This window comes from Cylas formicarius, unplaced genomic scaffold (genome assembly GCF_029955315.1).
Source record: "Cylas formicarius isolate icCylForm1 unplaced genomic scaffold, icCylForm1.1 PGA_scaffold_7__23_contigs__length_41026272, whole genome shotgun sequence".
Taxonomy (NCBI): Eukaryota; Metazoa; Arthropoda; class Insecta; order Coleoptera; family Brentidae; genus Cylas; species Cylas formicarius.
Genome location: NW_026844352.1, coordinates 22,066,194 through 22,083,018, shown reverse-complemented (window position 1 = coordinate 22,083,018; position 16,825 = coordinate 22,066,194). Strand labels below are relative to the sequence as shown.

Below are 16,825 nucleotides of genomic sequence, written 5' to 3'. Positions count from 1 at the left end.
AAATTGCATTAATAATCCAAGATCAGTCGGCATATGCGTATATTTACAAACATGCGATATCAAAATAAGTAGGCAAACAGGTATAGAAGTAGGCAAGAGGCACAAGCAAGAAAGTTTTTAGCATAATTCTATTCCGACTGGTACGAAAACTGAACAACAAAACTTCTTCAGTTTAGATTTTAGAATTTTTTAAGTCAAAAAATAAACATGCTCCTAATAGATGTCCAAATGCATGCGTATTAACGGAAAGTGGATCTGCATGTTGCCAACGAGTGATGTTGAAAGGCAAGGACAAATTTTAAATTTAATATCTCTTACATAATTCTGCATATCTCCTCAATTGTAACGTACAAAAAAGTCTGTCTGTCTGTTCGTCTGTCCGTATGTATAAAATTAGGATTCAACCAAATATTGCCTTCAGGAGCTTCAGTTTGCTACGTACTTTGTTGCCCGATCCCTAAATTCAAATCAATTTTTTAATGTTTACATGTTTCGAGAAAACTAGTTTCTTGTTCAACCAGATCCATCTATGAAATAAAATTTCTGCTGATACCGCATGGAGAAATAATGGCAAATGGGTCTGCACCGACAAATCAAAAAGACTCATATAAATTAACAAATTGAGTTAACCAAACGTCACTGTAAGAAGCAGAAAAATATTATCAACTAAACCCTGAGGAACCCATTGATTCCAGTGAAGGCGCAAGAGTAATTTTTTCGTCGATCAAGCTAGAAAAAAGCCTAAGCATAAGCTAAATAATTTATTGTATGATGAAAATAAAGTTATGTGTGCAAAGTATGTCACAGTACAGACCGTAACAGAGCGTCATTGTCAAGAGAATTACAGCTGAATCATGAAATAATATAACTTACCAAGATGAGGTCTTGTATTACATTGGCAATGCCGCGGTTAGCAATCACGAAAAACCTGGTGATAGGTCCAGGAATACCTTCACCGTTGTCGTGTTTGATGTCAATTTCGGCAACACCTCCGTGATCGTGCTCGTCGGAACCTTCGCTTGCCCCAGAACCTGCTACTAGCTGCGAAAATAAAATGCATTACGTTAAAAATTTTCCAAATACGATAACAAATGTAAATATAAAAATGTAATAATAAAACCTGAGACCAAATTAATTCTAACGTCATTTTAACTACTTTATATGTACAGTTATGCAAAAATTACTCTACCTAAGCCTAAATATTAAATTCCAGAATGGATTGTTGATGATTCCTGAGCGAGTTATCCTTAATATGCGCCTAATGAGCAATATCAATCTATTCTCCGGCATACCAAATATTTCAAGCGCAAACAATTTGGAATACGGAATAATTCAAATTAGCGTCTGTATATAGGCAATTGCAATCAAAATCGACAATAAAAACATTCCTTTCACTGACTTTAATTTATTTATGCTTTGAAATTTTGCATACCAACGCTTTGGATAAAAAAAAACAAAGTTGAGCACACCCTAGGATATAATCACTAAATTGCGTGTACATGTTCCCGTTCCTGTGTTTTTCGGATTATCTAAATTATTATTAGAAATAGAATGCTTCCTTGACACTGCACTGTATTTTCAAATACTACTGGAGAATAGCTAGATGAAGCAGCAAGGCTTTCACCTAAAGCCACTGCCTTTTATCTATAAAATCAAAAAAATAATACTAAAATACTTTTTACAAGCTTCTGAGAAATATACAGGGTGATTTTTAATTGTTGACATTCATTTACACGTGTGATGAATGTCAATAATTAAGGGATCGATTATTGAGTGCATTTTAAAAAGAAAACTTCATATGAACAGACGTCCTAAACGTCTTAACTCTTGAGATACTTGGCATTATGTTTTTAAGGAAATCAGGGGAGTGCCACTGACCATCTATCGACAAATTATATTTTGGTTAATTACGTCGCCACTGCGCTGGGTAAATCGAGAACTTTTTTCTAAAAAATAAAATATCTATCCAAAAAGATATCCAGTTTTTATTTACCAACTACCAACAAGTACGATAATAAACGATTCTTATTAAAAAAAACTGCTTATTAATGAATTAATAACCTTTTTGAAAAAAGTAGAACACAGAAACTATATAAAATGCTTATCTGCCTACTCCTCATTAGTAAACTGGCCCGTTCTTTTGTAAAATAACAATGCTCGGATATTTTAAACACCACATTAATACGACGCGAAAAACTGAATTTAAAAACTGACGTCAAACAACTGTCAAACAAACGCTTTGACACCAGAATTAATCATTCTTACCGACATAGCCTACTATATTGATAAGAAATAATTATAAAGATTTCAGAAATACACCTCAGAGTTTGCGTATTTCATATTCGATTTTTTGAAGTATTTTAATAAAATTCATTTGAAAATCAGATATTGAATTTCAAGAAAAATGCTCCCGCACGTCGATTATAAGTTTCTATTTGAAAATATAAAATGGGCCCAACATTTTCATTTTGTACCCAACCAAAAAGTTTAGAACTCCATTCCACTATATTTAACATATTCGATACAACACCCAGAATGGAGGTGATCATCTACATGCATGTCACAGACTTAAAAAAGCAATTTACGAAAACCTATTAAGCATGTAACTCTTAAAACCCACTTTCCAACTCCTACACAGCGAAAAAAATTATATGTGTTACGTAATGGAAATATACTCACCAAGTTAAAATTTAAAAACGATTGGTAAATGTCAGTTTCAACAACATTTTCAAATATTTTTATTGATCGTTAATTTTAAAAAAAGTTATTAATTTGACAGGATTACAAGACAATCAACTTCATTTTTTATGGGGATTTTGAATGCTGTCTTAAATCAATAAAATGAAAATAAATGCTAATGCGTTAGATTAAAAATCGGGAATATAGAGAAAATCGCCATCGAACTGCACTTTGGAAAAAATGATTCCGTTTTTCAAATTTGTTCATCGTTAAAAATAGATAAACAAAGATATATACAAATAATTGTCTTTTCGTAAGGAAGTAGACGGGCTAGCCCATATTCATGATTCGTTTTACCACATGCAGTGTAGATACAGCATTTGAAAGCTGTTATACCCCTTGATTGTCATTAGTCGCGAGTATTTGAGAAATAAAGGTCTTTTTACTCACCAAGTTCAAGAAACTAGAAAAGTATTACATATATGGGGCCAAATTACAGCTTCACAAATGAATATGAAATTTTGTTTCCGTTCATTCGTGCTGCTTCGTAGAGAAAATTTATTATGTACTTCAATTATAGTATTATCATATATATATATATATATATATATATATATATATATATATATATATATATATATATATATATATATATATATATATATATATATATATAAGTTGAATTTCAACTACTAGGCCACAGATGGTGCATCACGCATTTGTATTAAATATTCCTCATTGAAATGCATGGGCATCTAATCGAACCACAACAAGGTGTTAAACATTATCAAAAACTCAAATTTACTGACGCAATTTCTCTATAACAAATACTAATATGGAAATAAATTCAATCAAATTAAATTATATTTTGTAATACTTTTGGATGGCCAATCGTAGGTCGACGGTCCGCCGCTTGGTGCATATGTTTTGATATACTTAGAACCGACGTAAGTGAAAGTAGGTGGTCCGTGACCGATATAGTAAACCGTTAAAATCGATATCGATAGTTACGTATGTATAATTTTTTGTAAATCACAGCATGTGACTAAAGAGTTCGTCCTCGAAATTTGCAAGTGCAAAAGATTTTATGACGTGTATTAATTATGTAGGTATTTTCTTCTTTGTCTTAAGTAGTACGATCACTGTTTAAGACTCTCTTAAACTGAGACGATGCATGTCTGAAAATTCTCAATAGAAAACGTAAGTCGAATATTGTTTGACGTGTTCTCGCATTTAAATGTGATTTAAAAACAGGTTAAAACCACTCATTGACGCAAATTGTTCCCCAGGTTGACATACATATACATAAAATATTATAGGTACCTATATTAGTTTTCCAGTTAACACGTTTATTATTAGTCGCGCGTGTAACAAATAAATGTTGCATAATTTTTGTTGTTATTATACTATTATTGTTGAAAAGAAAATTTAGAAGTTGAGCTTTTGTACGATTATTTACGATATGCAAGCACAGCTACAAATGGTGCCTATGGCGAAGAAATTGATTTTAATTTACGAGGTTTGAAAGTATTGTTTTTAAAATACATTTTTTTACCGCATATTTTACCAGAGGTTAAAATTTAAATTTTACTGTTTCACACTTAAACTTCTCTTACATATTTTTTGGTTGCAGCAAAATCGCTAGAAGTTTTGAACTAGCAAGGAATATTTTTGTAGATATTTGTTATACATTAATGTTTAATTAGAACAGCAGTATATTTTTTATTTAGAATTATGTGGAATATATACATATTTAATTTAATTATAATATACTTTTATTACAGATGCTAGGGAAAGGTAGCTAGTAATGTATTCCTTGAACGGTACTAGCGCTTCATTAAAAATTGTTTTGTTTCTTATATGCTTGCTGTTCACCACATGTCCGTATTTACAAAACTCAGCTAGTTGCACAGGCAAAAACAATTTATCAGCCATGCATAAGTAGTTTCTAACAGGTTTGGTTATATCAGAGTCGCCCCATAAAATCTAGGTCTAACCAAAACTAGCCGAAAGGGAAGGGAAGAACTCAAGAAATATTTAAGGTAATTACCTAAACAATGAAAATGAAAATGCAATTTTTCTTTATTATCATTTATTATCCACAATTACCGTTTCAAATGGCGCTATGCTGAATGTGGTATCCATTTCGATATCACAGTCCTTCAATTGGTAAAATCTCTCCATCTTTTCTCTTCATTAGGTGTGCAACAGTTTTCTTCTTCATGTCGTAGGAGTATGGAGTATAGACAGACAGTTTGAAATAGAGAATTTTCACTAGACCTACCCAATTTATATTGTGCAAAATCAATTCTTATGGTACTCTCCTCGGATTTGTTAATTCATTCATGAGGATTGATTGCTTGCTATTTAAACAAAATATTAAACTGATCAACTTTTTTCACTTTGGATTCATAATCATAAATAAAAAATTACCCTATATAACGTGTTTTAAAACAAATTTGAAAAACTTAAGGGGGGCGATTCCTTGTTTAACAGTTTATTACATAAACGTTGAGTCAAAATGGTGAAATAGCGAAAAAATAATGATAATTTAAAATTTCAATAAAAATAAAGTAAAAAATAAAAAGTAAAGCATAGTATGTTAAAAATAATTGTTTTCAAAAAATATTTTAGTCGTGTGGTGTCAAACAGTTGTATTTCATATTTATCAATTATCTTCGAAACAATTAGATTTTAAAAAGGATTTAGTAATAAAAATTTCTGCAACTAATTGATCTGTTCACGTGTAAACATTAAAACGTAAACATTTTTCTTAAATAATATAACTCCAATAAAAACACACCAAATAAGCAAAACAAATAATTTTTTATAGCGTATATTCAAATTGCGATATAGTGCATGCATTTATCCTACGCATCCTGGAGTACCCAATCTAATGGAAAATGTTCCCAGATAGAATAAACCAAACAGGCGTACATTTCTAGCAAGGACGTAATTCCTCTTTTACAAAGACGAAATAGTAATATGAAAAAATTGGAGGAGTCACAATTTTCTAAATAAAACATAAAATAAAAAAAAACATTTCTTAGTACAAGCATAAGATTTGAGATAAATTTAGTTAGAAGAATGAAATAAAAAAAATATCAGGAAGTGTGTTTTTATAATAGTAATAATACTCTGGCAGTATTTTCTAGTTCCATTTTCGTTTTTAAGACCCTTGATTTTGAACAAGAAATCACCACATTCAATTTTTATCATTTGTTTTGAAACACTCTACATAATGGATAAACTTTTTTTCAAGGATACTAAACAAGAACAGTAGATTTCGATGACAATTGGAAATATGTACAGTACGAAATAAATCCAGGTCTATTTTAACACGGAGAAAGAATTCTCAAATTGTGAAGACTAGAATTTTCTGTGTCTTGTTTGTCAACTCTCTGACTCAAGCACCGAAAATAATTCAGAGTCAATAGAAAAAATTCGAACAATTCCAATTTTTGGGAGTACTTTAGGTTAAGAATAATTCTTGAATATAAAGCCGCTCAATCTACAATAAATTACAGTCCGTATGTACAAGTCCACCAGGATCAACTGTCTATATACAAAAAGTTTTCCACACTCCGAAGCCAACCAAGAAGAAAGTCAATGTACAAGTAAGGTAAGGAAGTTCAGGCTTGCATAGTTTGTGGGTAGTACCTGGGTCGGTATCAAAGAAGAGGCTGCAGTCTGTAACGTCTTTGGAGTGTCTGCCGTCGTTGAGGTGCCCCCCAACCAATTTTCCGTTCCCGCGACCATCCTGTAGACGGTACCGACTGTCCTAGCGGCTCTGTCAGCAGTATTCTAAACACTTTTAATCGTTCAGGTCGGTATATCTTCATATAGGTATGGCATTCGAAGAAAAAACTTTGTGATATGTTTTCGCTTTGCTCGGTCGTATATTCTTCTTTTAATACCATGACTCAAAAGGCTCATTCGCAAAAAATTTTACCAGAAGATACTACATCAAAACGTTTTATTTTTATTTCTTTTTGGTACTGTTTAATTTGTTTTTCTTTCAAAACGGTGATCAGTCCTAGTGAGGTAAAGATGTCTGTCTGGTTCCTTGATCATAGTCGCATTAGTACTAGGTAATTTTTGGTTAGAACTAAACACGCATACCATATAACATATGTTACTAGCCAAATATTCACCAAATCGATTATTATTATTTATTCCCCATGATATATCAAGTTAATAAAAGTTAATATAAGAGACGTATTCTGCATCTATTTTCAGTTTTGCATAGATATAGACCTCCGAAAACAAAGACCTAACCCTAAAATAACCTTCACCAGTTGTTATTGCATCTATTTTAATTATAGAATCGTGTATCTGAAACTTAAAGTCTTTGTGTAATTTCGTTTACAATTTAAGTCGCGTAGAAGAACACACAGAACATAATTATTACTGAGAAACTATAAAACTTTTTTTTTCGTCGTTGCAAATTAAGCTAAATTAAACTAAGCTAATAAGTGCTGAAAGATGGCAATAATGTAACTGCTCGAAGTGCAACGGGTTGATGGCATTTGATGACATTTTAAAATAAAATCGAGAGATATATCAAAAACTAGCAAAAGGGGAAGCATTTGTGTTTTAGTTTTAGAAGATTGAATGTCGATTTTTGACCGTGCCTCAGAGATATCGTATCATGAAGTCAAACAATATGGTCAATTCTTGCCTCCTATCTAGTCAAGGAGCTTTCGGATTTAGGATAACTTAATACATTTAAAATGGCCATGAGGAATTATTAAATTATTAATATGTCACATTCTAATCCGAAGGGAGCTGAGGAAACTTCAAAATAATCTACCATAAATTCCCCGCTATATATTAATTTTGTGATTTTTTGTTTAGTTTTTGTTTTTTTGTTTTTTAATTTTTGTAAAATTAAGTGTGGTTAATTTGGTAAAACACAACGCTTTCCCTGACATTAAGCACCGTTTTAAGAGGGCGTATAGCGGCGTCGCGATAAAAAAAATACCACCGGTTCGCGATAAAAAATTACGGTATTTATTTACAAAGAGCGAAACCTGTATTATTATATACCGAATAATTTATGGAATCCGACTATAATTATTCTGAATGATTTAGGGAAGCAAAGCCTTGACTGCTTCGAAAAATAGAAAAAGGAATAAAAGAACATAATACTAACAAAAATAATACGATATATAAAATAATAACTATTTCAAACAGAAGTGTTTTAAGTAGTTGGAAAAGTTTTTGTTTTTAGTATTTTATTATTTAAAAATTAAGTTTGGTTAACCTGGCGATTTTTTTTTCTGAAACTAAACACCATTTTAAAAGGGCGATAAAAAATATTGACTGCCAGTTCACGATGAAAAATTAGGGTATTTATTTACAAAGAGCGAAACCTGTATTATTATATACCGAATAATTTATAGTTTCTATGGAATCCGGCTATAACTATTCTGAATAAGGTATGAACTTTGGGAAATGTAATTCGATGGTGTGTATGCAAAGTGAATTGGCGAATTTTAACTTATTTAATTTAGGGAAGAAATGCTATGCCTTGACTGATTTTTCAAAGAAACTTCCATTTGACTGTTGGCTTCTTCAGCGCTTAACTGAAACTGTGCCTTTACTGATTTAGAGAGAGAGAGAGAGAGAGAGAGAGAGAGAGAGAGAGAGAGAGAGAGAGAGAGAGAGAGAGAGAGAGAGAGAGAGAGAGGAGAAAGATAATAATAATATCAAAAATTATACCACGTATAAAGTAATAACAATTTCAAATAAAGGTATTTTAAGTAATGCAAATCTTGTGGAGATATGATCTATCATCAGGAAATTATCAGTCTTTCCAACCGCAGTTTCTGATAGCAGGGAAAGTTGAATCTGACATTTGGTTGGCTGGTTTTCGAAAAATCACCACCGGAGACATTGCAAATTATTGAACTTCAGACGCGATATTTGAGATTTTGAAATTTGCTTACTTGCGCTCTAGGTAAGGAAACCCAACCCTTCTTCCTCGCGGTTTTCAAATACTAAATGCTTAACGATACATAGAGGGAAATGATATTATGACAAATACTCTTCTTTATTAGAAAAGATAAATGAAATTGTAGGACAAACAGAGAGAATGTGTCCCAAAGTTTCTATTAATGTAGCAAATCGGGGCGACGCCCTATCCTAGAAACTTCGGAGATTCGTGAATTAAATAAATTTCTTACCGAACTGACTTTGTTAACTATTAAAGCGCAAGATCAGTTAGAATACTACCTTACGGTTAATTCTAAATGCCCCTAATATTAGCGTCACCAAAAAAATCGAGTTATAACTATTTCCAAATTTACATGTTTTTGATTACAAGACTTAAGCGATCTTTTACGGGGCTCCTTAGTTTTCAAACGCTTAGACCTTGTAGGCCGCTAAAATCGTTATTATCGACCAAATTGCCACACCGTTTAGCAATAAAAAAATAACATGTAAATTGAGAGAACTTTATACTTAATGGCGATTTTATCGTCTTTTATTACAAGGCACCGTCTAAAATGGCAAAAGTGTATTAGACATAATCGTTTGAAGTGGAACACAGAATTTGATAAACTTAATCGGTAAGGTATTAAATACTTAATGAAATCTATTGTACACACAGATTTGAAACAAACTAAGAAACTAATAACTTAACAAATACGTTAGTAAGAAAATAATTGTTAACAAAAAGTCAAATCAATGTTTAGTGAATTACTGGCGAGTACTTATCTTGTATTTCTGCCATTTCATTTTACTTATCAGCAACATATTATGTCATACATTTCATTGACAACAGTAAAGAAATAAATAAGCAACAGAATTTAAACGGATACTTGCGTAAAACGATTTTAATGTAAACTGACTGATATTTTACATTACAGTTGGTGACCTACACATAAAATACGAAAAGTATGGTATACGTTTGCAAGTTTGCAATAAAACAGCACAAGCTTTCCATATTTTCAACACAGAAAACCTATCAACTTCGCATTGACTGTGTTACCGTTTTTAAATGTGTCCTACATCTGCGTAAAATGATTATAAAAAAAATCCTTTTGTTATTAGTCTATTCGTAATGAATTTGTTTACGGAATTCCGAGAATTTTTCTTCTTAATGATCAGGAAACCAATGATGCACTATAATTTGAAGTAAAAATTTAGTTATAATAAAATTTTAGATTTTGCAGTTGTTACAAGCTAATCTTAAAAAATAAATTGAAAATTCTTCAAATTAAATTTTTTCCATATTTTAAAGCTTATTCTTAATATAGTCTATATGGTCTATATAGAACCATTTATCCAGACCTAGGAGAAGTGATAAGTGATTTAGCGAATCAGGAAAGTTTATGTTCTCCCTTCTCCTTTTTTGCAAAGTGGAACGGATAAAAATAGTTTAAGCCGAAATTTGTTTTGTCTTGAAATCATTGTCGTGTTTTAGACAACAATATAGTAAGAAAAATATTTAATAAGTATGGATATCAATTACTTTTTCCACAAAAGCGAAACACCTATGCCTATCTCCTGTGGTTCTTGAGAAGACATTTTTTTTTCTTCGATTGTGCCTCAAACATATGGACTTTCACCGGATTCTATAAATAGTGAAAATTCCAGATTAATTTCAATAAGTATTTCCGTTTTTACTAAAACTGCTCATAATAAATGGACGTATCTCAATAACAGTGAGGAGATGGGCATGGAATCTGGAAAATATTGTGGCTAAGGTCTATTCCGAGGCATAATAAGATATAAGATGTGTTAAAAGAATATAGTTTTCATCAATATTTCATGTAAAAAAAGGATATTTCTTGCTCACTGTGTAAATATTGAACTTACTAACGGAGGAGTTTTCTGAAAGAAATATGTAATTTTTAATATGCATAATTAATTTTCCAAAATTATCATTCGCCAGAACGTTTGATACGATTTTCAATTCAAACAGAATTATTACAATTAGAACATGGTACGTTTGAAGGAGATTATTTTAACACATTTGTTCTAACCCTAGAATAGCGAAAATGCCTTAAGTGTGCGAATTTAACCTTGGTATACCAATACCCAAGTACACCAGTAGTATACGCCAACAAATTAGGACTGTTTATAATGTTATGTATCAAAATGATTCATAAGCTATCTGACACGCACTTACGATAAGGTATATGGAAATGAAAAATTTCAAAAAATTATTGCACACATGTTTTCCTTTCATTTTTATTTTATCTTTAGTTTTGGTTAGTTTTTCTTGAGGTTATAGTCTGGATAACAAATTATCTATCAAGTTTAATAACGTTTCTAAAAATCTCATACATAATAACTGATATTATCCATATTATTGTTTCAGGACCTAGTTATTGCACCCGTTGGTTTTCAAACATAGAATTTGAATCAGGGTCAAGTTATGATAAAGTTCTAGAGAAAGTGATCAATAAATGATACTTTACTTACTTGACTTTACAACAATAAATTACCTGTCATTCCTAAAGACCAAATAATTTCGCCAAGAATTGGCTTGGACCTGTAATTAAGCTAAAAATATGAGATATGTAAAGCATTTTATAAGTGAGGGTCTATGGTTGCGTTTTACTGTAGATGTAGCCTACATACATTAAATGTTTCTTACGTATTTGAGAAATTAAAATTAGGTTGCATTTTCACAAAATTCAAAAATAAACGTCATTCAAAAATGCTTTAAAATACATTGAGTTGCATTAAATAAAAAACATTTATCCTGTTACCACTTTTGGGACAACCTGTATAGTATGAAAGTAATTTTAAAGAGTTACCATAATAGAACTTTACACTTCCTTGAAGCAAAATTTGTGAAAATCTCGAATTTTGTCAACAATATCGCAATGCTGCAATAAATTCCTGTAACAAAGTCCAGTACATTTTCCAAATGAAAAATAAAATATTGACTCCTAAAATTTTTATTACAAAATAACCATATTTTTTACTTAGTTCGACACAGTAAAAAAAGCAGTATAACATGACTCTTCCGTTGCTCTATTTTGTATGACAAAATACAGTTCATCGGACAACAATCGTCTCAGACATTATGAACCACCGCTTACCCTGATGATATCGAACAAGAAATTGCCCGAACCGGCATTGTGACCATGGTCGTCGCCACCGCCCCAAGGAAGAAAACGTTTCAATCTATCTTGATCGTCAGCCTCGGCGGTTTCTTCACCAGGCTCGGGGGCAGATTCCGCGCCTTCTTGATCTTCCGCAGCTTCCGCTTCGGCTTCGGCTTCAGCTTCGCGAACCACTCGAACGTGACGTTTCGCTATCGCGTTCGAAGCTTCATCTTCGAGACCGGCTGACTGTAACAGAAGAAAAGGGAAAACCACATTAATCAAGACACGATTTCAAATCTTAATACGCTAAATTAGAAACGACTACAAACATTGTTTTTATAGCTGAAACGTATTTCTTTTAACCAGAAAGCTGGATTTAAAAACGACTACAGTATACAGTGAGTTTATCGATAAAAGCTACGTCGCACAATGGAACGTTTACGAAAACATTCATATTTTTATCGCTTTTTGGACATTTTCTGTTCACGTAAATTTTGACCGAAATTGTTTTTTCGCAATAATACTTGCACGCACTTTTGGAAAATTTCGGACATATTTAACTCACTTAAAGAACTACTTGCTTTCACAAATTCATCACCTAACAATAAAACTAAATACATTAGAACGGACTCTAAAAGGTGTGGTTTGAACACTTCTTGTTTTGTTCAAGAAAGCATTACTCAGCTCCACTTCAAATAATAATAATAATACATTTTCTTCTGTTGTATTCAATATACAATGTAATAAAATATTATAATTAAATTGCAGAAAAGGAGATGAAAGCAATTCAAAATTGTTCAAAATTAAACCCCTATCAAACGATACATAACAACTACTACTAACCATTAATTCGCTTGAGTAACACACAATCATTGTAGAATATTATGGAATATAATATAAACAAAAGAAAAAAAAACAAAAATAGTCTAGAAAATTTCGAACTCGAAATTTAGTTTTGGTTAGTTTTGAAAAGTAATAGCGATAAGACTTTTAAAGAAACAGGAATGGCATTGGAAACTTAAATATTGTAGGAAAAGTTTCTTTTTCTTTTCGTGGTGCAGAAATAAGACCCTTAAATCTAAACTGTGAACATCTGTCCTATACATCATTTTATTTGTCAAGTAAGGTGGACTGTTATTAAAAATAATGTTATGGAAACCATTTGGCATCCTGTAGTTCGTGCGAGGCTGGATCATATTTCCTTATACCATAAATAAATCGTAGACAGTTTTTTTGTACTCTCTCAATTCTCATTGTGTAGATTTTATCTAATCATGGATAATACAAAATGTCACAATAGTTAAAGAAACTTAACATTGAAAAAACTGCTACTTTTATTTTTTGAACTTTACACAATATATGGAGCTACCTTAAAGAGATATATACCGTTTGTAAATACTACCCAACTAGCTCTCTCAAACAAAAATCTGTGTTAATTCTTAGACCAACATTTTTGACACAATTTGTAAACTGTAAACGATCCGTATTAGTTCCAAAGAACATAATATATGATTTGGTTTTATTAATTCTTAACCCGTAATGTAATGTAATTTCAATTTCAATTCAAATTCATTGAATGAAATCTCGGTTGGCATTTTTAAATAACAAAAATAAGTCATTGTTCGTTTTAACATAATCCGTTATTAACAATCTTAAAAAAATATTGCACCGTCCCTTATTAATATTAACATATTCGGATAATATCTTACCAATCCTTTAATTTAGGAGCATTCGCAAATCTACTGATGTAATCATCAATCAAAAAAGCTGCTTTGCCTATTCCCTCAACACTTAATTATCCTAGTCACCTTTGTAACAGAACTTAGCAGATAAGTGTTACCTTAGCTTAACTTATTTGCCGACTTACTTACGTAATGTTAAAATTTGGGTCACATTAATTAATTTCGGAATTGTACATTAAAAGAATTTGTATGTTTTCTGTATCAGATTGAAAAATAATTGAAATTCTTGTTCAAGGTTGCAAAAAAATTAGCCAAATACGGAAATTACAAAAATGTAATAATAATTGTATTTTTTTCTGAAGAATAGACCAAGTTAGAAATTAAAAATATAAACTTAATCTACCCTATCCATCCCTAATTTTATACTAAATCGTTCCAATGTGCGGCACCTCTTATCACAAATTTACAATCTTGTTTACCGAAATTTTATATTTTATTGTCAGCTTTATCTGAAAACACATTTTAACATAAATATTACATTTCCCCGTCTATGAAGATGAAGATCAAATTATTTACCTGAAAATTTCTACGTACACAACAGCTCGGATATCCCAAGGAATTTAAACAAATATCCCATTTGTATTATATATCTTTCACAAGTATATAACAAAATTAACAAAGATAATCGCAAAATAATGAAACAACAAGAGTTTACCAAACAGCCGTCACCATCAACACAACACGTAACATAAAAAAAACAACTACACGTCAAACTACACTAAATTATGTTAAACAATTACTACAATGAATATAAGAAGTCGTAATGAATATTTTGATGGATATTTCAGGTATGCGGAGAAAAGTGGCAGGGTCCCTTTAAGTTCTTCTTCGGGATGATATCTCGGTCTTCAGTTATAACATGAAGAGTTGTAGATATTTCAATTAGTCACTTTTAAAACGGTTGTTTTTGTGAATGTGTCGTCTCCTAACAAGAAACAACACGTGAGTTTGTAATATATTTCGTTATATCATTTTAAGGCGGGTAGAGATGAACTTTTTGTTTTGAGATTAACGAAGTAATTGTAATTGCAGACATGTTTTTGATGTAGTTCAAGATTATTCCTCGCATATAAAAATTCCAGTAGGTATGTATTACGACGTCGATGCAGCCTGACCCACTTTTTACGAAAGTAAATTTCTTAGTTACCATTTACTTCCATTGCAGTCACTTTCGTTTCAAGTCTACGTCGTTTACTTAAAATTCAATTTTCCCGAAATATTATATATAGAAAGGTTATTTTTTCTAATGCCCGTTTACAACTGGAGCGATGTTTTGCATTTAGGATTAGCAAGATATTCTAACCAGGAAGTGAAGAAAACCTTAAACCAAAACTTTCAAACTTAAACCTCTCGCTCAGCATCAACATAATCCAAAATTAGTGCATCTAAGATTCATATTTAAAGAACTCTTTAAATCATATTGCCTTTTCCTCTATCATTTCTGATAGGTATATACATATTATGTTAGTTGGAAAATGAATTGACATCCCTTTTTTTGCAGGTATCCAGAGTCCATGGCACTTCCAGATGTAGCATCTTAGATATAGTAATGTTATTTTTTCTAATGCCCATTTACAACTGGAGCGATGTTTTGGCTTTAGGAGGAGCAGGAGATTCTAACGAGGAAATGAATAAAACCTTAAACCAAAAAGATAATTATTATCTTTAAAGAACTCTTTAAATCATATTGCCTTTTCCTCTATCATTTCTGATAGGTATATTCATATTATCTTAACTGTAAAAAGAATTAATATCCCCTTTTTCGCGGATATCCAGAGTTCATGATATCACAAAAGTTTTGTACTTCACTTTCCAATACTGCCTATTTTGGAACTTTAATTCGAATTCATTCAGAGCCGTGCGACTGTCCAAACACATTCACAAAATACACCGCCGCCATAGTTTCCAAGCGAATCATCATTCCCGATGAGCAGAAAACACATAAATGATCATACGGTGTAGAGAGTTACCGCAGCAGTAACGGGATTGATCGTTTCGGTGGAAGAAGAAACAGTACTCGAGGCATTATCTTCGTCATCGTAATCTTCGTCGTCATCTGGTGGGAAAGTTGGGAGAACAACATTTACTCTTTGTCCTCCGCCACTGCCGCTAGCACCGCTATTGCCGCTTCCGCCACCCAAACCTCCGCTCCTCAAAATGATTCTACCAAACACCCTGAATGCCGTACTGGTTACATTTTGGACGACATTATCCAGTACCTAAAATACACTGGTTCACTATCGTAGTACTTTGATTAATTCGCAATATTTTTTATTTGAAATTTATGAAAGAAAGTGATAATTACCTGCGATAGAGGCGGACAGAAAGCCCCGACCAATTTTACTAGACTGTTGACTCCTTGTAATAATCCAGGTAAATCAATGTTTGATAGTATATTGGTGAGTCCACCTCCTCCCGTCGAAGCACCACCTGACACCTGATTTTCGGGTTTTTAGATTAAATATGAGAATCGACGTCAATGAGTAAAATGCTCGAAGACCTTCAGATGTATAAATACAATGACTATTCTCTAACACTATAGTACATAATAATCTACTGTTCACTTGTCAACACTTTTGCGGGTTATGTCGATTAATATTAGTTTATCTATAAATTTTCCAAGCGCAATACAATCTTACCCGACATTGTTTTTAACGGGTGTTCTTTTTAAGGGTATACAACTTTGAAATTTAATTGACATGAAATTTACTTTATTCGAAAGAAAATCTTCTGGCATTTTAATTTAAATATGACTTGTCACATATTCCATGGCTTCCTCGGGCATAGTCTATTCTGGAGGTCAAATTTTCAATGACTTTTCCCAACATTTGTGGCCGTATATTCGGCGTAAACTATTTACTTCAAATATCCCCACATGAAATAGTCTAGCGGAGTTAAATCGCACGATCTTGGAGGCCAATTCACAGGTCCAAACGTCAAACTATGCGGTTACCAAACGTTCTCATCATAGTTGTTCAATCGATGAAAGAAAAAGTCAATAATGATGGCTCTGTAGCGATCACCATCGAAGATCCAAGATCGTTTTTAAAGAAGTACTGCCACTTATGCCACTAGCCCATAAAGTAGATCAAACAATCAGTTTTTCAAGATGTAACGGTGGCTCAACATATACTTGAGGATCATCGTCAATCCAAATACGTCACTTCTGTATACTGACATATCCGTTAAACCAAAAGTGAGCGTCTTCACTTTTTACAAAACTTCTGGATTCCTCCTGCGTTAAGTGAACTTCTTCGCTAAACCAAATTCGCTTATCAAAAAAAAGGGATCAACGGCAATCTTGTTTTGGTCACCGAATCTACGTCTTGCCAGGTAACC

General features: G+C 32.1%; 1 protein-coding gene across 4 annotated transcripts in view; it reads right to left on the bottom strand.

The window, feature by feature from the left end:
• Positions 1–16,825, bottom strand: part of LOC132704269 (uncharacterized) — a 44,390-nt gene that overhangs the window by 911 nt on the left and 26,654 nt on the right. For 3 of the 4 annotated variants that reach the window (XM_060674140.1, XM_060674141.1, XM_060674139.1), the window contains exons 3-6: positions 15,792–15,923; positions 15,442–15,705; positions 11,739–11,990; positions 874–1,041 (exon numbers count right to left, since the gene is read on the bottom strand). In XM_060674140.1, the coding sequence (XP_060530123.1) occupies positions 874–1,041; positions 11,739–11,990; positions 15,442–15,705; positions 15,792–15,923 (816 nt within the window). The remainder of the gene's footprint in view (positions 1–873; positions 1,042–11,738; positions 11,991–15,441; positions 15,706–15,791; positions 15,924–16,825) is intronic. The other variant, XM_060674142.1, reaches the window with a different exon arrangement.